General features: G+C 38.1%; 1 protein-coding gene across 2 annotated transcripts in view; it reads left to right on the top strand.

Moving 5' to 3' along the window:
• Positions 1-19,877, top strand: part of LTA4H (leukotriene A4 hydrolase) — a 34,533-nt gene extending 14,656 nt beyond the window's left edge. Inside the window, exons 7-19 of one of the 2 annotated variants that reach the window (XM_008004307.3) lie at positions 1,811-1,883; positions 2,146-2,286; positions 3,477-3,500; positions 3,945-4,015; positions 5,372-5,483; positions 6,082-6,226; positions 7,227-7,330; positions 7,877-7,947; positions 10,749-10,803; positions 14,447-14,542; positions 16,865-16,947; positions 17,618-17,722; positions 19,604-19,877. In XM_008004307.3, coding sequence (XP_008002498.2) covers positions 1,811-1,883; positions 2,146-2,286; positions 3,477-3,500; positions 3,945-4,015; positions 5,372-5,483; positions 6,082-6,226; positions 7,227-7,330; positions 7,877-7,947; positions 10,749-10,803; positions 14,447-14,542; positions 16,865-16,947; positions 17,618-17,722; positions 19,604-19,721 — 1,198 coding nt within the window. In that variant the 3' untranslated portion in view covers positions 19,722-19,877. The remainder of the gene's footprint in view (positions 1-1,810; positions 1,884-2,145; positions 2,287-3,476; positions 3,501-3,944; positions 4,016-5,371; positions 5,484-6,081; positions 6,227-7,226; positions 7,331-7,876; positions 7,948-10,748; positions 10,804-14,446; positions 14,543-16,864; positions 16,948-17,617; positions 17,723-19,603) is intronic. The other variant, XM_008004308.3, reaches the window with a different exon arrangement.
• The last annotated feature ends 1,431 nt before the right edge of the window (positions 19,878-21,308 follow it).

Below are 21,308 nucleotides of genomic sequence, written 5' to 3'. Positions count from 1 at the left end.
AAAGATCAAAACTTAGGCATCTTGAACCTCTCTCAAGGTTAATTGGTCGATCATTTGCGTATTTCTCAAGATATCGAGCTGAAAGCTCTAGAAAAATTCAAATCTAAATATAAAATGTAGGCAACAAATTAATTTTACATTTAAAAATCTTGACCAGTTACCCCTTAGATTTTTCAAGTATTGTAAAATGAGCGTGCTCTTACCTTTAGAGATCTGAATTCTCATGTAAGCTTGAACAGGTCACTCTCTTAATCTCTGTTTCCTTATCCTTGAAATTATAATGTCTGACTTTCTACCTCATAGGGTGGTTATGTGAAACAAATGAGATAAAATATATTAAAGCACTTGGAAGCCGACAAACATTACAGAAATGTAATATATTTTATTAATATTTTACCAGTAGAGTACCCTTCCCTCTTAATTTTTTGTTCATTCTCAGTTTTAAGCACACTTAGCGGTTTTTAAATGTGCAGTTCAGTAGTGTTAAGTATATTCACATTGTTGTGAAACAGATCTTCAGAAATTTTTCATTTTGCAAAACTGAAACTCTGCACCCATTAAACAATAGCTCCTCTTTTCCCTCATCCCCCAGTCTATTCTATTTTCTGCTCCTATGAATTTGACTACCTTAGATACCTTACATAAGTAGAATCATACAGTATGATTTTATCTCTTTGTGTCTGGCTTACTTCAAGGTATAATGGCCTTAAGGTTTATCCGTGTTATAGCATCTGAAAGTATTTCCTTCATTTTCTATTTGTTTCTTCTTATATAAGAGTATTCAATCTTTAAGTGCATAACAAAGTTTATACCCATTCCTGTTCTAGAATAATCTTGTAGGCTGGGCTCTGTGGCTCACGCCTGTAATCCCATCACTTTGGGAGGCCAAGGTGGGAGGATCACTTGAGCCCAGGAGTTCGAGACCAGCCTGGGCAACATAAGTGAGAGCATGTCTCTACAAAAAAATCAAAAATTAGTCGGGCATGGTAGTATATGCCTGTAGTCCCAGCAACTCAGGAGGCTAAGGTGGGAGGACTGCTTGAGCCTAGGAGGCGGAGGCTGCAGTGAGCTGTGATGGCCCCTCTGCACTCAGCCTGGGCAACAGAATGAGACCCTGTATCAAAAAAAAAAAAAAAAAAAAAAAAAGGCCGGGTGTGGTGGCGCACACCTGTAATCCCAGCACTTTGAGAGGCTGAGGCGGGCGGATCACGAGGTCAGGGGATTGAGACCATCCTGGCTAACACGGTGAAACCCCATCTCTACTAAAAATACAAAAAAAATGAAAAAATTAGCTGGACGTGGTGGCGCGTGCCTGTAGTTCCAGCTACTCGGGAGGCTGAGGCAGGAGAATGGCATGAACCCAGGGGGCGGAGCTTGCAGTGAGCCGAGATCACGCCACTGCACTCCAGCGTGGGTGACAGAGCAAGACTCCATCTCAAAAAGGAAAAAAAAAAAAAAAATAGAATAGTTTCTTATGAGTTGTGACTGGGTTTCTATAGTTATGAAATTGAGAGATGAAATGAGACCCTCAAGAGGTCTTACAAGAGGCAATAAACTAATTGGGGACACTTTGTGTCCTGGTTTTTTTCCTTTGGCCCAGCCTGTACCTCCTTAGAGAGCTGCATATCTGTTGCTGCATATACAACGGCAGGTTTGCAGCTCAGGCCATGTAACCTCATCCCTTTCCCATAAGCCCATGGTAAATGCACTCTCACTGTAAAGGTTTGTCTACAAGACATTAAATACTTTTTAGAACCAGACGAATCATTTGCTGTGAATTTCTTTTTTATTAAGCTTTTTAATCTTGCAGGCAAATTGGCCCAAGAACTTTGGTGTGGTCTGAGAAAGAGCAGGTGGAAAAGTCTGCTTATGAGTTTTCTGAGGTTGGTCATGTAGTTTTCCTTTGTGGTCACCGTGATAGACAGTAGATTGAAGATTTTGAGTGTGAAATGTGATGGTTTTAAATGATACCGGGAAAGAATCAGATTGTCTTTTATGTAGACATGCAGTTGCTACGTTCTTTTTATCATTTTCATTTAAAATTAGAGTCATTAACTTGTAACCTTCATAGAAAGCGATATACAATTTTAAGAAATGTACAATGGTGATAATTAAGACATACAAACATATGTGTTGATTTTTCAGACTGAATCTATGCTTAAAATTGCAGAAGATCTGGGAGGACCGTATGTATGGGGACAGTATGACCTATTGGTCCTGCCACCGTCCTTCCCTTATGGTGGCATGGAGAATCCTTGCCTTACTTTTGTAACTCCTACTCTACTGGTAAGTGTAAATATTTCTTCATTTGAAATTGATGTCTTTCCAAAATAAACTTAGCTAGAAAAAACCTTAAGAGTCCTAATAATATGAATATATATGTAAAGAACCTTAGAGTCCTAATAATGTGTATATATATAAATCTTTTCACTTGTTCATGTAACCCTTGTTTCTAATTGTATTGTTTATTGTGGTTGTCACAATCTCGTTTTTTTTTGTTGTTGTTTTTTTGAGACAAAGTCTCGCTCTGTTGCCCAGATTGGAGTGCAGGGGCGCAATCTCGGCTCACTGCAATCTCTACCCCTGGGTTCAAGCGATTCTCCTGCCTCAGTCTCCTGAGTATCTGGGACTACAGGCACGCACCACCATGCCCAGCTAATTTTTGTATTTTTAGTAGAGAAGGGGTTTCACCATATTGGCCAGGATGGTCTCGATTCCCTGACCTCGTGATCCACCTGCCTTGGCCTCCCAAAGTGCTGGGGTTACAGGCATGAAGTACTGCACCAGGCCTCCATTCGTTTTTGAAAGGAAAATAATCTGGCCATTTGAGGAAGGAGAATATTATGTTCATGGTATTTGGGGATGTTGAGCATGGGGGTGCTGTGTAACAACAATTCATTGATAAATTATGTATCCAGACAGACTATATCAATTACACTTGGTGTGTAGGTACAATTAAAAAAAAAAAATCAGTACACCATGTATAGGAAAGGATTAGGGCCATAGTACACTGCTATGTTTAATATGCCTGTGAGCTACTTTAAATTCTTCCTAGATCCAAAGTGAGTGATGGACTAGCAAAAACATAAATAAAATACAGCACAGGACACATAGGACACTCTAAAGTTTTATTAAATATATTTTGGGTAATAGGTGAGAAAGAAAGTGAGGGGTAAATAAGAGCAGATGTAAAAATGGAAGTAGAAGAAATGTTTCATGGAAGTTAGACACAAATAGACTGGCTTTCATTGTATTGCAAAAATTCCCTAGAATTAGGGCAAGAAAGAATGACGCTAATTTTTAGTTCTGTAGTTTATTGTTTTTTCAATTAAGGTCTCTTTTACCTTCTTTGAAGTGCTGTAGTAGAAATACAGTGGACCACCAGTGCCAGTATGCTAAGTGTTTAGGTAGGCAGTCTTTTAGATAGTCTGTAATTTGATTACTAAAATACTAAGATAATTTTCTTTTTTTTGTAGGCAGGCGACAAGTCACTCTCCAATGTAAGTTAAACTTTTTCATTATGGCCTTATCTTCAAGAAGTATTACTTCAACTGATTTTAAAATATCCCTTGTATTTTTATGTTAAAGAGATGGTTATAAGGGACAATTTGGGGACTCTTGTCGCATTATTATATTAACAATTATATTTAATAGATTTAAGAAAAATTTATGGTTTGATCTTTTCATATATTTATGAAATATTTTTAATGCAGTGATGTATCTATTTAATATTTTCTAAGTAATTTTTGTTTTCTAATTACTTTATGCCACATTTGTGTGTGTGTGTGTGTCTTTGGTTAAGTTAAAGATTTTGCTGAACTGAGTAACTCCCTGAATACCTCAGCTAATATTTTTAAAAAATGGAATAACGTGGAGTGTTTAGAGAATGGGTTGTTTTAGGTTAAGATAATCAGTCTTACTGTTAATCACACTGTTTTCTTTAGGTCATTGCACATGAAATATCTCATAGCTGGACAGGGAATCTAGTGACCAACAAAACTTGGGATCACTTTTGGTAAGATTTTTGTTGTTATTTCTTTATTGGTTCTTGTTACTGACTTTTTTCCCCCTGCCTCCTACCACTCTGAATTGTTTTGTGTGTATCTCTTGTTTTTCTTTGTTATCATCTCTTTGATAGGCAAGGAATTTTTTTTTTTTTTTTGAGATGGAGTCTCACTTTGTCACCCAGGCTAGAGTGCAATGGTGCGATCTTGGCTCACTGCAAGCTCTGCCTCCCAGGTTCAAGTGATTTTCCTGTCTCAGCCTCGCGAGTAGCTGGGATTACAGGCACGTGCCACCACGCCCAGCTAATTTTTTGTATTTTAGTAGAGACGGGGTTTCACCGTGTTGCCCAAGCTGTTCTCGAACTCCTGAGCTCAGACAATCCACCCGCCTTGGCCTCCCAAAATGCTAGGATTACAGGCGTGAGCCACTGCGCCCGGCTATTTTTTTTTTTTTTTAATTGGAGACAAAGTCTCACTCTGTTGCCCAGGCTGTAGTGCAGTGGTGCGATCTCCACTAACTGCAACTCCAGGGTTGCAATCCTCCCTCCTCAGCCTCCAAAGTGGCTGAACGGCACATGCCACTATGCCTGGCTAATTCTTGTATTTTTTATAGAGATGGGATTTCACCACGTTGCCCAGGCTGGTCTCGAACTCCTGAGCTCAAGTGATCCGCCCACCTCAGCCTCCCAAAGTGCTGAGATTACAGGCATGAGCTGCCACGCCCAGCCAACAAGGATTTTTTTTTTTTTTTTTTTGAGATGGAGTCTCACTCTGTCATCCAGGCTGGAGTACAGTAGGGCAATCTCTCTGCCTTCCTATTCAAGCGATTCTTGTGCCTCAGCCCCGCGAGTATCTGGGACTACAGGTGCACGCCACCATGCTCAGCTCATTTTTATATTTTTAGTAGAGATGGGGTTTCACCATGTTGGCCAGGCTGGTCTTGAGCTCTTGACCTCAGATAATTCTCCCGCCTTGGCCTCCCAAAGTGTTAGGATTACAGGCATGAGCCACTGTGCCCGGCCAACAAGGATAGTTTTAAAAAATTCTCTAACACTTATTACAGTGTTAGGTTCAGTCTAGGTGTTGTTTATCTAGTTCCTGATGAAAGTGTGGAAAAGTTCCACACTTTTAACATATGGACATGCAAGAGCAGAACCAGGGCTTAACTTTCTCTGCTGCCATCTGCTGGCCTGGGCTTCCCATTGCTCTGGATTGACTGCCTGGGAGCCAGAGTGGGCTTAGAGTGTAGTGGCCATGCCTTACAACTGCTTTCCTCTGTAGAAAAGCCAAAAAGAAAATATCTTGATTGAAATATCTTTTCTTCTCAGCTGTGTCCGTGTTTTTATTAAAAACATTTTTTTTTTCAGGTTAAATGAGGGACATACTGTGTACTTGGAACGCCACATTTGCGGACGATTGTTTGGTGAAAAGTTCAGACATTTTAATGCTCTGGGAGGATGGGGAGAACTACAGAATTCGGTAAATGAGTCAAAGTTTTAAAACCTTCATCCGAAGTTGTATAGGTGTTAAAAAACTGAGTTTTATGAAAGCATCTTTACTGTGTAGCAACCAAAAAGTCATTTTTACAAGTGTGGAAAGTGAAGTCGATGCTGGTATAACACTGTATTGATCTGCACCATTCATTGTTCTGTGTAAGGTAGTTTTGATGACTTGGTCTAAACAGGTAGCTATGGGACCTCACTGGGCCTTTGCTATTAATATGGCTGTTTACTATGTTTGAATTTTATTTGGTATATTTATGTCATTTTTAAGTGTTGTCTCCTGAAAGCCAAATTTGCTGACTAGGCATTAAATCATTTTTCTAGTCTTTTTATAAGAATAAAGCCTGTATTATTGAGCAAGAAACGTCAGAGAGTGTTGCGTAAGTAAGCATTCTGTTAACAGACTTCCAGAAGTTTATGCCAACATATCCAAGTATTCCAGTCTCCAAGTTTTAGATTCCCCTAAAGTTACACCACTGAGTGGAGTAATACTTCCTTATTAGCTTATTTGTGTGGTGATAGCAGTCTTTCTATATGTTTCTATATGTTTCTCCATGTTATTTCATGTCTTGCAGGTAAAGACATTTGGGGAGACACATCCTTTCACCAAACTTGTGGTTGATCTGACAGATGTAGACCCTGATGTAGCTTATTCTTCAGTTCCCTATGAGAAGGGCTTTGCTTTACTTTTTTACCTTGAACAACTGCTTGGAGGACCAGGTAAGTAGTTGGTATTTTATGCTTTTTGTTTTCTTTTTGAGGGCAATGTGAAAATTAGGAAGAATTGTAAACTATTGTTTTGTTCCATTTAATACTTCTAATTCATTCTGGATGTAGCTGCTGAAGAAATCTGTATTGTTTTCTAAGTTATCTCTTGACTTAAAACCATTAATAACCTCTAAGGTTTAAATTATGCTGCTTCATTTTTTAAACAATCTCATCAGTTTTTGAAATGAGGATAATAGTATGTACTACTCCCTGAAAACATTTCTATGGTACAGAAGTTTTTAAGAGTAACAAGTGAAAGTCCATCAACCTCTTTCCATTCCCCAGGGGTAACCACTGTTAGCAGTTTAATGTATATGGCTCCAGATCATTTTCTAGGTGTAAATTAACAGACAGACACATAAATACATATAGTTATTTTAATTACAAAAATGGATCATGCTATATATTGGCTCTGCATTTGTGTTTTGTTTTGCTCGGTATTTCACATACACCCGTCTATGTCAATACATATAAATCTGCCTCATACTTTTTAATGACATCATACTATTTCACGATAAAGCTATGCTGAGTTATGTACCCATCCCCCACTGATAGACATTGAGGTGTTCTCCTTGGTTGGTTGACTGACTTGGAAGGCTGTCTGTCACCTGAATCCATTCTGCCTGTCCAGTCTTATTTTTCTTTCTAGTCATATGAAGGTTATAGCTTTTAGAACTTGGGTTATGCATTCCTTTTCTGTGTCTTCATGTGTTATCCCCTTACCTATAATTAGAATTTCTCTTCTCCCTTCCGCTGAATTACATATATTCTTCAAGGCCCAACTTAAGTCCCACCTCCTTTTCTGAACATTCTTTCACTCTGAAAGTCCTCATAGATTTCCCTATTCTCTGAATGTTCTCTGTTCTCTGTGGTTAATAGTACAGTGCCAAACACACACACAAAATGTCAAATAATTACCTTTCTATGAATTGATTTTCTTTTTTACTCTTAGAGCTTTTCCTAGGATTCTTAAAAGCTTATGTTGAGAAGTTTTCCTATAAGAGCATAACTACTGATGACTGGAAGGATTTCCTGTATTCCTATTTTAAAGATAAGGTTAGATTTAAAAACCTTTTCTATTTTTCATTCTCAATATATCTCTATTTATTGACTGATTATGTTAACTTGAATTATCTAATAGTAGTATTGGTTCAGAACTTGTTTTAGGACTCAACCTCTCATTGGATATTTTTTCTGTTTTAAATGTGATCTTAACCACATGAACTACATGTAGAATTTTCCTGTTTCAGAGTCAATAGTATGGTTCAGAATATGATTTTTTACAAGTGCTTAATTTTCCTGTTTTAATTATTTAACAGCACACTAGTGATTAATATAACTTTTAGAACTAGATAAGGTAATGGATATATTAATTAGCTTGACTTAGTTCACATTGAATATATATATCAAAACATCGCATTGTGTCACATAAGTATACACAATTATGATATATCAATTTAAAATATTAATTTTTTACAAAGTGATTTAGAAATTATCTTGATATGGCAGATTAGACAAAATTATATATCTAAGGACTTATAAGTTTTTTTTTCAACAGGAGAGGGCATTCTGCTGTAAACTGTGAATTCTTACTATTCATAGGTTGATGTTCTCAATCAAGTTGATTGGAATGCCTGGCTCTACTCTCCTGGACTGCCTCCCATAAAACCCAAGTAAGTACTTGCCTGCTAATGCTTTCCTTCTCATTCTCCTAACTCCTAGAGAGCCTCAAAATATCTGAAAGAATAGTATGCCTTCCTGAAACTGTTACTAGTTAATGATGAGAGCAGAGTTCTTAGGTGTTTTGGCCTTAACCCTGAGGCCAAAAGAATAACTTCCACAGTTTACAAATATGATTTTTTACTTCAAGTAATTGAGTGCCTCCTTTCTGCACAAGGATGGTGAGGGATTTAGAAAAGAATAAGCTATTGTATCTTCCTTCAAACTTTTGCAATAAAAATATTTTATAAGTATTATGTTAATTACAACACTTATAAGTTATCATCCCCTTTTCCCAAGGAGGTAAGTTAGGTTTAGCTAGGTAAAGTGTCTTGCCCTAGGTTGCACAGCTAGTAAGTAGTAAAAGTTGAGATTCAAACCCTGGCAGTCTTATTGCCTCCAGTATACTGCTTTCTTTCTTTTTTCTTTTTTCTTGGAAACAGGGTCTTACTCTGTGGCCCAGGCTGGCGTGCAGTGATGTGATCTTAGCTCACTGTAACCTCTGCCTCCCGGGCTCAAGTGATCCTCCTACCTCAGCCCTGCAAGTAGCTGGGACCACAGATGTGCACTACCACACCCAGCTAAGTTTTTGTATTTTTGCTAGAGGTGGGGTTTCACCACATTGCCCAGGTTGGTCTCAAACTCCTGAGCTCAAACGATCCGCCTGCCTTTGTCTCCCAAGTGTTGGGATTACGGTGTGAGCCACTGTGCCTGGCCTCAATATACTGCTTTTTTATACTGAACCCCCTCCTTCAATTGGACCTGAACCCTGGTCTTTCATGAGTTGTGTGAGGACACTGACCATGGCATGTTCCAGTCTCTTGTTGCCTTTCTTTTGGATCACCGAAATTGCCTACCAGCTTCTCTTACACTAAACAGGCCAGTTTAATTGATTTGCAGGGAGCAGCAGGAGAGAAGCTAGGAAACAAGATGAGACCTGGTCATGTTTGTTTGTAAAGCACTTTAAACAGCCAGGCTGAGAAGTGTTTGGTTGAGAAGTTACTGGGAGTTTTGAGTTTGGAACAGATGTGGTCAGAGTGCCCCACTGACCGGGCAGTCCTGGTTATCATAGGCTGTGGTGGGAAACAGGAGCTCAGATACGGAGGGGTGATTACAATAGAATATTTCGAATTTTGTTTTGGAAACAGGTGGCACAAATCGTCAGTAAACCCTTTTAACATCTAAAAAAGGTATCAGCAAAAAGAATACTTTAGATTTTTTTCCTAGCACTTCATTAAGAAGTGCCATACATTATCTCATCAATTCTTACAACAGCCTTACCAGAGATTATGAGGACCTGAAGTAATAAAAAGGCAGTGGGAAAAGAAAGGAGTAACTGAGAGGAGAGACGTTTTGGGGCTAGAATCTATTGGCCACTGATTGGCTGTGGTGAGAAAAGAAGAAACTAAAAATGACTGAGCAGAGATGTAGTAAAGATTCAGCTCAATCCAGCACACATTTATTGTCAGGCACTAATATGATGAATAAGGAACTCACAGAGCAAACATGTATGTGTCAAGTAATTATAATATAATGAAAAGTATTTAAAAAAATATTAAGTATTGCAGGTGAGGAAAATATTAATTTTAATGGTGATGGATTTGGACATTGTCTTGGAGATGACTTACAAAGAAGAATACAAGAAGTAAAGTTTAGAACCTTAGAGGATCTTCATTTTAGAGCTGGGACAGAGGAAAGGTAGCAAAATAAATGGAAAACTAAAAAGAGCTTTCAAAGGTTAATTCATTAAGAAAGCTGTGGGAAGAAATAATTTCAAAGTGATATGGAGAGTGGTCAGCAGTCTGGTGTGCTGTACAATTATGAGGAGCCTGAGAATAAAAGCATAGAATTTGGAGTTTGGAGTCTTTCAAGGATTCTAACTTCAGGGGCCTGATAAAGTCAAAAGACAGTTCCAGGAAGTTTAGGAGTGGAGAAGTCTTTGACGGTTGTTTTTAAAATTAGAGAAATCTGGGTGGAAAATTAGTTCTTCAAAAGTGTTTCTTTGATATCACCACTGCTAAGGGATCTTTTTTGGGCCTTGGTTCATTCTAGATCCCTTATGATTGCTTTCAAGTAATACCAAAGTGCTGGAGGAACCCTGGAATCATTCCCGTACCCGGGATTCTGTAAAAGAGTATCTTAGAAAATCTCAAATCACAGAAAATCCTCTTTTGATAATGCTCTCATCATTTGTATATGATTTAAATATCTGAGTCTATCCACATCTCTCCATTTCTACTACCACTGTTCAAGTTCAGTATCATATCTTCACACCCTGGAAGACGGTTCTGGCACCCAAACTGTATACTTGTATCTGTTCTGACTTCTTCCAGCCACTCTCCACACTAGAGCTAGAGTAAATCCATGAGAACAAGGACTTTGTGTTGTTCATCTTGTTGTCTTGAGTGCCTAGAACTGTTCCTGCCATATAGTAAATATGCTCAACTGATTCCAACTACTTTAACATAGACTACTTGAGCACGTGACAGTCTTTTGCTGAGGTGCTTTGGCATTCTTTCTAAAAGATAGATGAGTGTTTCATTAATGTGGTGTCCATTTGGATTTGTGAGTTCTTGGATGATGCCAGTAGTATGTAAGTTAGGTAAAATATTTTCTGTTTTCATCACTTTGGAGTTTGTTTTCCTCATTTAAAAAGGACTTTGAAATTTAAGTATGTACCGTAGCTTTAAAACTGCATTTCTGCAAAAGCATGTGCATTTTTATACAATTTAATCTTTACCTTTTATCTTTGCAGTTATGATATGACCCTGACAAATGCTTGTATTGCCTTAAGTCAAAGATGGATTACTGTAAGTAATAATGTGTGATTTTGATTCCTTTTTGAATTGTGCAGATATGTCTTTACTCATGAAGCAGGGAGGGTATTTAAATCACAAACAGTTATATTTGGAAAGGCTATTTGAAAGTCAGGTTTATCTAAGGTGATACTGTATCTACTCTCAATATAGAAAATTAAGGGTTTGAGACAGGGTCTTGCTCTGTTGCCCAGGCTGGAGTACAGTGGCGTGATCATGGCTCATTGCAGCCTCAACCTCCTGGGCTCAGTCAGTCATCCCACCTCAGCCTCCTGAGTAACTGGGACTACAGGCATGCGCCACCATGCCTGCCTAATTTAAAACTTTTTGTACAAACAGGGTCTATGTTGTACAGGCTGGTCTCAAACTCCTGGTCTCCAGTGATCCTCCCACCTTAGCCTCCCAGGGTGCTGGAATTACAGGCATGAGCCATTGTGCCCAACCTAGAAAATTAAGTTTTATGGGGGGAAAAATAGATGTTAAAGGCATTAATCCTGATTTTTCTTGCTTCTTAACTCTGGAAAAAAAGTATGCAAAAATATTTGCATCTTACCTTTCTTCTTTTCCTTTTAAATCATTTATAAGATACTGCTTCCGATATAGCAATTTCACATACCAGGTACATCTAAAATGATCTTGGGTGACCAACTGCTGACTATTAGTGGTAGAAAGAATCGAGGCACTTTTGCTCTGTCAATAACTTTGTTCACTTTCTATGAAGCTTCTTAAAGAGGAGCTTCTTCATATATGTACTAAAATATGATCCTTTACTGAAGCCAAAGTAAGAATGTGCCCTTGATAATTGTTTAATGAAGAATAACAGAAAATTTAGGAATACTTTTATTCCTATTAATTTGCAACAGATTTATAATGTTTTAAGTAATATCAACTTTTGAGTTCAGGGGGCACATGTGCAGGTTTGTCACACGTGCATATTGTGTGCTGCTGAGGTTTGGGGTATGATGATCCCATCACCCAGGTACTGACATAGTACCCAATAGTTTTTCAGCCTTTGCCCTGCTCCCAGTAGTCCCAGCATCTATTGTTGCCACTTTTATGTCCGTGAGTACACAGTTGTTTAGCTCTCACATATATGTGAGAACATGCTGTATTTGGTTTTCTGTTCCTGTGTTAATTCGCTTGGATAATGGCCTCCAACTGTGCAATCAGTTTAGCAATTGCCTTTTAAAACTTGTTTCTAAAGTTTACTTGACCATTATTTCTTCACATCTTTCTATATGCAAAATGCTGCATCACACACTATGAAAAATACAGAGATGGACTTACCTTTGAAGCATCTATTGTTTAATTAAGACATTAGATTCACACAGAAATAACAAATGCAAAGCAGATCACGTGAGCCCAGGGGTTCGAGACCAGCCTGGCCAACATGGCGAAGCCCCATGTCTACTAAAGATACAAAAACTAGCCATGTATGGTGGTGCACACCTATAACCCCAGCTACTCGGGAGGTTGAGGCACGAGAATTGCTTGAACCCAGGAGGCAGATGTTGCAGTGAGCTGAGATCACACCATTGTATTCCGGCCTGGGTGACAGAGCAATTCTCTGTCTCAAAAAAACAAAAAAGAGTTGAAAGACTTTTGAAGTTTAATTTTATAACTAAGAACTTGAGAACCGATTAGACGTGAAGAAGAAGAAAAGGAGTAGAAAGCTCCAGGTATTGGCAGAACATCCTTACAGCCAGAAGACGGAAGAAAAACAAAATCAGGAGTAAGGCAAATCAGGAAAAATGGAACCAGAAACCAAGGGAAGCAACACTCCAATTTAAAATAAAATATAAACATCTTTTTGGAGACTTTTATAGCATCATAATAAAGATAGAGCGTTACTAATTACTATTCGGATCTAAGGTCAAGTCTGTTTGTTGCGGATTTTTTTTTTTTCTTTTTTAGAAGGAAGTAATAAAATCTTCTAGTAGCTACCTATCAGAAAGGTAGGCTGGTTGTGTCCATAGATACTTCACCTGTCAATACTTGGCCTGGAATAGTGTTGAGTTTATATTGGAGGAATGGTTTCACTGTGTGCTTTTTCAAATAAGGCTTATTTCTGTCCAAGAGAGAAGTCTGGTAACACATCTTGCCACAGATAATGCTTTGTTCTTCTATAATACCTGTGTCTTGAACTTTATGTTTTGTGTAGTTGACAAACTTGTCATGAAGAAAAGTATGAGAGATTCCTGTGGGAAACAGGGTTTTTAACAGTGTGTGTTTGAATCCTCTGTTTTAGTTTGAAAAATGTATTCCAGCTTATTTGGTGCTAGATAAAACTGCTACTAATTTCTGCTCAAATATTCCTTTGGGCCCAGCAGTTAAGGTGGATAATGATCAACTCTTCAATATTAGTAGAAACGGGCAGTGTTAGAAACAGATTCAGGACACTGTATTCACTAGTGCACTCTTTTCCTTATGTGTTTTATTTCTCAATGATTTGTCTTAAATAGTAAATACATGCAAAAGAATATTTATAACATATTTCTAAGTGTAAAAAACAATTGTAAAGCAAGATCTGTGTGACGCACCACTAGCATAAGAAGTCAAATCTTGCCGGTACCTCTGTAGCATCCCTCCCCATCTTATCCCCTTCTCCACCCTCCTTGCTGACCCATCCAGGTAACCATTGTCCTGAATTTTGGTTTATCATTCTCTTGCTTTTTATGTTTTTACGACATAAACATATCCTTAATTAATATATAGTTTAGATTTGCAGGGTTTTGCACAGAAAATGAACTGGAGCTGTACGTTTTCATATTAAGGATAAGTTGTAAAGGGAAAAGAGGTATTGCTATTAAGGAGAGTTCTGAAGAGGGGAAGATGCAAAATATTTCTTTAAAAGGGTATATGCCTATGCATTAAATTTAGTGGAAGAATATACAGAAACTATGAATATTGGTTACTGAGGAGCAGTACTTGGAAACAGGGAGCAAAACCAAGAGAATTTTTCCTTCTGTCCTATTTGATTTTTTAGTATTTGCATGTATTTCTTTTAAAGTAACAAAAGCCCTAGTTTAGAAGAATATAAAACTAATTTTAAAATATTTTAAAATCCTTATTTTGATCAGCTTTATTTAATATTGCTTACTCATCTTCTCAAAGATTTTTGAGAGTAAATCCAAATTTGAAAAGTGCAGACTCATTTTTTCTTTTTCTTAGATGGTTTCTAGATTGAGTGGGGAAAACAGAATATGTGGGGATGGAGGAAAACATTAGTTTATGGTCTTACGAATTTATTAATGTAATATTTAAAAATACACAATTTCATTCTTTACATTTTTGAATTGGTCTATAAATTAGTCAACATGCATACATTTTGAAATATTTCTTTGCTTTGGAAATTTCTATACCTCAAATGATACAATGAATGTTAACAGTTTCTTCCACTCTTCCTACCCATAATCTACTTTTTCTTAAGTAATATAGATTCTGGGAGTCATATCAGCTATTTAAATTACAGTAACTCAATCTCAGGATTACTTAAGTAACTCAGGCATAAATTTATTTTGAATAATCTTGTGCATTCATATGGTTCTTTTTCTCAATTTTTACTTGTATGTTAGATAAACCAGTAAGTATTACTAAATTGTACTTGAACAAAAATAACTAGCTAAATTTATTTTAGGCCAAAGAAGAAGATTTAAATTCATTCAATGCCACAGACCTGAAAGATCTCTCCTCTCATCAGTTGAATGAGTTTTTAGCACAGATGCTCCAGAGGGTAAGTACTAGCTCAAAAGCTTAGAAATTAAAATGGACAGAAAGGCACAGCATTTATGTTCTACCCAACTTCGCAAAAAGATTATTAATGTGGAAACTAATGGGGAAAAAATCATTTATAAAACTCATTCATTTCTTTAAAAAAGCTTACTATATTTTATATTGTGCTAAATATGAAAATATGTAAGAAAGGATATACCTTATCTTCAAATAGCTTATAGTCTTGTAGGAAGGGGAACACATGCAAAATTTAGCAATAAGCCAGGCGCGGTGGCTCACATCTGTAATCCCAGCACTTTGGGAGGCCGAGGCGGGCAGATCACTTGAAGTCAGGAGTTCAAGACCAGCCTGGCCAACATGGTGAAATCTCGTCTCTACTAAAAATACAAAAATTAGCTGGGCATGGTGGCAGGTGCCTGTAATCCCAGCTACTCGGGAGGCTGAGGCAGGAGAATCACTTGGACTGGGAGTCAGAGGTTGCAGCGAGCTGAGATCACACCCCTCTACTCCAGCCTGAGCAACAGAGTGAAACTCCATCTCGTAAAATTTTTTTTTTAATTAGCAATAAAAGGAGGTATACTTTAGGTGTCATTTGGAAAAGCTTAATTAGTGAAAGACTCTCTTCCAACTGGGGGCATCAGAGAGGGAATTTTGGAGGAGACTTGATTTGCACCCCTAGGGCTAGCAGGGAGGTAGAAATTCAAGGTGGAAGGAGCAGCAAGGGCTGGAATTCGTCTGCAGCGTTGCTGGAGTAAACAGTAGCACTGGGTAAGGAAGTCAGTGAAGGTAACACTAGAAAAGCTAGTAGAACCAGATGTGATGACTCTTGAATGCTAAGCTAAGAAATTTTAGATCTTACACTGATCAGGATGAAATGCTGGGTTGTGAAAACTAATCTGGGGCCATGAAGGCTGCATGGTGGTGAAGTTACTACTTGGGAGACTGGCAGGAGTACCGGACTTGAGAGAGTGAGTTGCAGGGAGAGGAGAGAACGAGACGTGAGAAAGAGGTTACATAAGGTGAAAGCACAGAGCTCTGTGACTGACGGGATATAGGGGTTAACAGTAAAGAATCCTGCAGATTTTAAGGTTTTGAATCTAGAAAATTGAAAGAATAGAAGAAACCGAAAGGAGATGCTGCATTTTGAGATAAACCAATGACTGGATTTTAAAGACTTCTATGTAAGCACCTTGAGAAGGAAGATTTGGAGTGGAATTTCCTGTGGAATTGATGCAAAAATTAGGAATAGGATTTTGAGGCAACAAGGGCCACATCAAAGTAAAAGGGAATCTATTTTTAGTACATCGGATCATCATGGTTTCATAAATTGCTCTACCACTGGTGGGTGGCCTAGGGTCACAGAGAGAACATGGTAGGGTGATTCTGGAATGGGTATGGCAAAACTTAGGGCAAGTCGGGGAGCCTTGGAGATGACCTTAACCAGTTGGTCTACCAGGGTGGACTTGGAGTTGCATGTGTCCATAAGGGGCTAATGGACTAAATTATTTGCATCAGGGTTAGTAGTTCATGAGAGCAGAGATGGTTAGTGAGTGTGGAGTCCTGTAAGGTAAGGAGGTCATGGTTGGAGGGGAGAGTTATCATCTACCTAGAGGCACCTCTGCTTGTACTCACAGGCACTGCAAACTCTCTGCTTGTCCAAACTGAACTCATCTTTTTTCTTTCCTTCACCCAAATTTGTCCTCCCTTTTAGGGTGAGTTAAGGTAGGGATAGGATGCTTATGAAACCCCTGAAATTGTATACAGAAGTTTGTATTCGTGTAGTAAGTGTATTTTCACCCCTAGGGAAAGAGTCCACATTATTCATCAGATTCCCAAAGAGGTCTATAATACCAACATTTAAGAAGTGCTAGGGATGTAGATAATTTGAGAGGGATTTCAGGGGAAATATACAAAGATAAAGCTAGGGGGTATCAGGCAAAAAATTAAGGAACTGTGATTTAATCTGGAGAATGGAATGCATTTAAGATATATAAGGTATGGAGAATAACTAGAAAAAGTCTAGGAAAAGTCTGAAAGATAATATCTATACATGCTAAAAAAGTCTAAGAAGAGCAATTCTCATTTAATTCTGAGTACTTCACAAAGTAAATTATCCCTGTGCTCCCAGTAGAATATCCTCATCCAGAATAAGTTTGCACAGAATTTACTTTAGTGTGCAATTTGTTTCTTTTATTTTTATCTAATTTATTTCTATATTATAAAATATTTAGGATTTTAATCTGGCTATGCATTTCTCTCCAGCTCCTTTCTTCCAAGGAATCCTGTTGAAATGATACGGTATACTTCTTTATTTTGCTCTTAGGCACCTCTTCCATTGGGGCACATAAAGCGAATGCAAGAGGTGTACAACTTCAATGCCATTAACAATTCTGAAATACGATTCAGGTACATCATTTTAACTTGTCTCTGTGGAAGAAAGCAGAAAATTCCTTTGAAAGGTGGAGAAAGGGAATGCAGAGTATGAGACATACTTGAGTCTTGAGAAGTCCTTGTCAAACTGACTGCTTCTGTGTAAATACTTATAGTGATATTTAAGGAATAGTTGCAATGTGTAAGCTGATAGTATTAATCCTTTCATTAGACTTTGCTCTAAACCTCTCTTACCTTAAAAGAAAAAAAAAAATTAGAATGAAGGATTCCGTGGTAAATAGGCTTTCTCCACAACCAACTAAATCTACTTTGAAATGGGAATAGTTAGAAATATTTTATTCTATTATATGTTAATCTTTCTTAATTCAAATTTGTAATGTGAGGCTTAAACCAAAGTTTAATTCCTTCAGAAATTGCATTTACAAGGTATGTGAGCACCTACTGATCCAGACCTTTTAAAATATATGATCTTTTTCAAGAACTGGCTCCTCTTCTTTCTCTTCACCAATTATTAAATTGTATATATAAGGATTTGAGAGTCTCAGAATCAAGACATACCATAAAGTGGTGTACAGTATAACTATAGTGGGGTTATTTATCTACAGAAGTAATATTAAGATATACCTGTCATATCCTGCCCCTTCCTCATTTTCTACCCCATGCTCCCCCTAAATCCTCCTTTTAGATGGCTGCGGCTCTGCATTCAATCCAAGTGGGAGGACGCAATTCCTTTGGCGCTAAAGATGGCAACTGAACAAGGGAGAATGAAGTTTACCCGGCCCTTATTCAAGTAAGAACCCACTCAGACTGTGCTTTGAATTCATCTAAGAAATAGGAAGAAAACTCTCAGATGTTTAAACATAATCTATATGGCAGATATTTTTTGTTAAAGTTTATCAATATAATTTTGGAATAGGGATTCACACTTAAAAATAGTTGAAATGTGAAATAATTTCATTCCTTTTTTTAGAAATATTATATATGGATTACCTATTTTGAGCCAAATAGAGTTAGACACTGATGAAATGGAAATAAATCAAAGATAGGCTTATATACACAAAGATTTTTAAAGGCAACTAGAAGATAGTTGGTAGGTAGGTATAGACAAGAAAGAGAGTCTGAAGTTAAATGTAAGGAGAAATAAGCAAATAAAGCTAACTGTTTTGTGTTCAAATGTTGCATAGAGGTCAAAGGTAGGTTGCTTGACATAGTAAAGGAATGCTTGGTAAGGGGAGGATAAGTTGTATCTTGACAGCAAGATACAAGTTAAGAATATCTCAAGAAAAAAAAAAAAAGAATATCTCAGTGAAGTTCTTTATCTATGAATTTTGTCCAAATTCTGGGAAAAAAAATCATTCCATAAATATCCATGATTACTTTTGTTTGCTTTTCATTTACTTCACAAGTATTTAGATTGGTGCAAAAGTAATTGTAGTTTTGGCCATCAAAAGTGATGGCAATATAATAATAATATCATAAAACTTGGCAAAATAAGTCATTATCTCTTTTTTGATGTGACCACAAAATTAATTTTTAAGTATATTTTATATGCTTTCCATAATTAAAACCCATCTAGCTTTGAATTGAGTCAAGTATACTTCAAATAGGTTTTTAAATAAGAGTATACTTGGGCTGGGCGCGGTGGCTCACGCCTGTAATCCCAGCACTTTGGGAGGCCAAGGCAGGCAGATCATGAGGTCAGGAGTTTGAGACCAGCCTGGCCAATATAGTGAAACCCCATCTCTACTAAAAATACAAAAAATTAGCCAGGTGTGGTGGCCGGTGCCTGTAATCCTAGCTACTTGGGAGACTGAGGCAGGAGAATCGCTTGAACCTGGGAGGCGGAGGTTGTAGTGAGCTGAGATTGCGCCATTGCACTCCATCCCCTCCGGCCCGAGTGACAGTGGAAGACTCTGTCTCAAAAAAAAAAATGAATAAAATAAATAAGAATACAGCTTTTGTGGGAAAAATAAATATTTCTGTTTTATGATGTTTATAGTAGTTAACATTAAAAATGACTAATCCTACCTTTTGTATGGTAGGTCCTGTTTAGTGTATTTATTATTTATTATTTATTGTTTATGTATTTATTATTTATTATTTCACTGTGATCAGGATTTTTACTCTCAATTATTTGAAGTTTTCAGAAATTCTATTTATAAATTTAGTGTTTTCATACTCTTAAAATCTTGATTAAAAAAATTTTTTTAAAGCAGTTTTTAGAAAGAAAGCCTTTGAGGCACAGTCTCACATACTGGGCCGATATTTAGCCAGTAGATTAGAGGACACTGTTCAAATAATAAAATACTTCCATGCTGCTTGGTAAATAGCCACTGGTCCCAGCCACTCTAGCCCTTCCCTGTAACTCACTGCAAAATGTCTGATCTGCCAGTATAAGGGCCAGTCTCTGGTACAGAAGGAGGCCTCTGGGACCCTGTGGCAGGACCATACCCATCTGATTGGCTGGGACTGGTACCTTATTTGGGTGACATTGGCTGTCACCCCTGCTGACATCCTTTAATTTAATCTTGGGTATTGACTTATGTTCTTATTCTCTTTCTCCTTTCCTTTTCCCCTCCTCTGAACCCCTTCCCTCCTTTCTTTCTTCCCTCCCTTTCTCCTCTTCTGTCTCTTTCTCGCCTTTCTTTCTCAATTTTTTCTTTTTTGGCAGGGATCTTACTGCCTTTGACAAATCCCGTGATCAAGCTGTCCGAACCTACCAAGAGCACAAAGCAAGCATGCATCCCGTGACTGCAATGCTGGTGGGGAAAGACTTAAAAGTGGATTAAAGACCTGCCTATCGATGATTTTAGAGATTTCTCTTTTTTAAACGGAATTCGTAAAGAAATATAAAACTTCAGCTCACAATTAAAACTGTCTTTTTAGTTTTGACTTTTTATTGTTTTGTTGGTGATTTTACTAAAATAAAGTTGAGGTACTTCTTCTTCTAGTGGCATATTCTTTGTAAATTTTAACAAGGTTTAATCTTTTGATTTACAAATTTAAAGATTTTAAATGAGCTTTATATTAATTTTCTCCCAGTATGATCACAAAATATGTCAAGGTAGTATTTTACCTGATATATGATTTAAATTCATTAATTTGAATCTGCTGTAGATTCAAAAATTCAACATGATTAGGATTTTGCTTTGCTTTTTAAATAACCTTAAACATGAGGCTGAATGCGGTGGCTCATGCCTGTAATCCCACACTCTGGGAGGCCGAGGCAGGTGGATCACCTGAGGTCAGGAGTTTGAGACCAGCCTGGCCAACATGGTGAAACCCCGTCTCTACTAAAAATACAAAAATTAGCTGGGCATGGTGGCACGACTGTAATTCCAGCTACCTGGGAGGCTGAGGGAGGGGAATCACTTTAACCTGGGAGGCTGAGGTTGTAGTGAGGCGAGATGGCGCCATTGCACTCCAGCCTGGACAACAGAGGGAGGCTTTGCGTTGAAAAATAAAAAATAAAAAAAAACCTTAAACAGGAATGCTCAGTTGTATTTGCACACCACCTACCTGGTGGACAGCAGATGAACTCCTTACCAGAATGTGTCAACCTTAGTGGGAACTCTCAACTCCCTCCTTCTGGACCCCTCCAGCTCATCCAGTGGGCTTGTCCTGGTCTCCTGTCCATCAGGGGTCAGATGGCCACCCTGAGCACTGGTCCTTCCCATCCCTCTGACAGTCTGTTCAAAGACAACAAAATAACTTGAACCAAATAAAAAACATAACAAAGCGCCCCTGCCAATGCAACATAGTGCCCCAGGGCACCTCAGCACACATAGCTGTATTAGGTAGAATTATTAGTGTATTAGCTCTATTAGTTAGAATTAATTAGAACCATAGCTGTGTTAGAATTCTTTGATTGAAAGTAACAGCAATCCAAGTGACCAGAAGTCATAAAGGGAAAAGGAAGATTATTTTAAGGATACAAGGTACGGGGAGATTACCAGAAACTGGGATGGACAGAAGGGGTCTGCCCAGGCCTGCAGCACCATTGTCCCTCACTTCTGCCTCTCTAGTCCACATACAGGCTGGCCACTCTCCAGCTTTACTGTTGCAAATAGCTCTGACGACAGGGAGAGGCTATCGCAATTCCAAATTCCCAGAGGTGAGACTCTGACCCGGGTTGGGTCCACTGATACGGTCAAATAAATTGTGTAAGAGGAATGGTGTCTTAAGAGTATAATTGTTGGCATGGGGTGGGGGCAGGGGGCGGTGTCCAATCTCTCAAAGTGCTAATGCAGTCACCAAAGTTACAATAGGAGCGAACACCCAAGGTGGGGCAGGTATGGAAGAGACATATTCCTGCCTATTCCCGGAATCCTGACTTCTCCCTGGTTCTCACTCTCCCTAGCAGTTTTGTTTTGTTT

Source organism: Chlorocebus sabaeus, chromosome 11, assembly GCF_047675955.1.
Source record: "Chlorocebus sabaeus isolate Y175 chromosome 11, mChlSab1.0.hap1, whole genome shotgun sequence".
Lineage (NCBI taxonomy): Eukaryota > Metazoa > Chordata > Mammalia > Primates > Cercopithecidae > Chlorocebus > Chlorocebus sabaeus.
The sequence above is the reverse complement of the archived record's forward strand: the minus strand, read 5'-3'. Positions and strand labels throughout refer to the sequence as shown.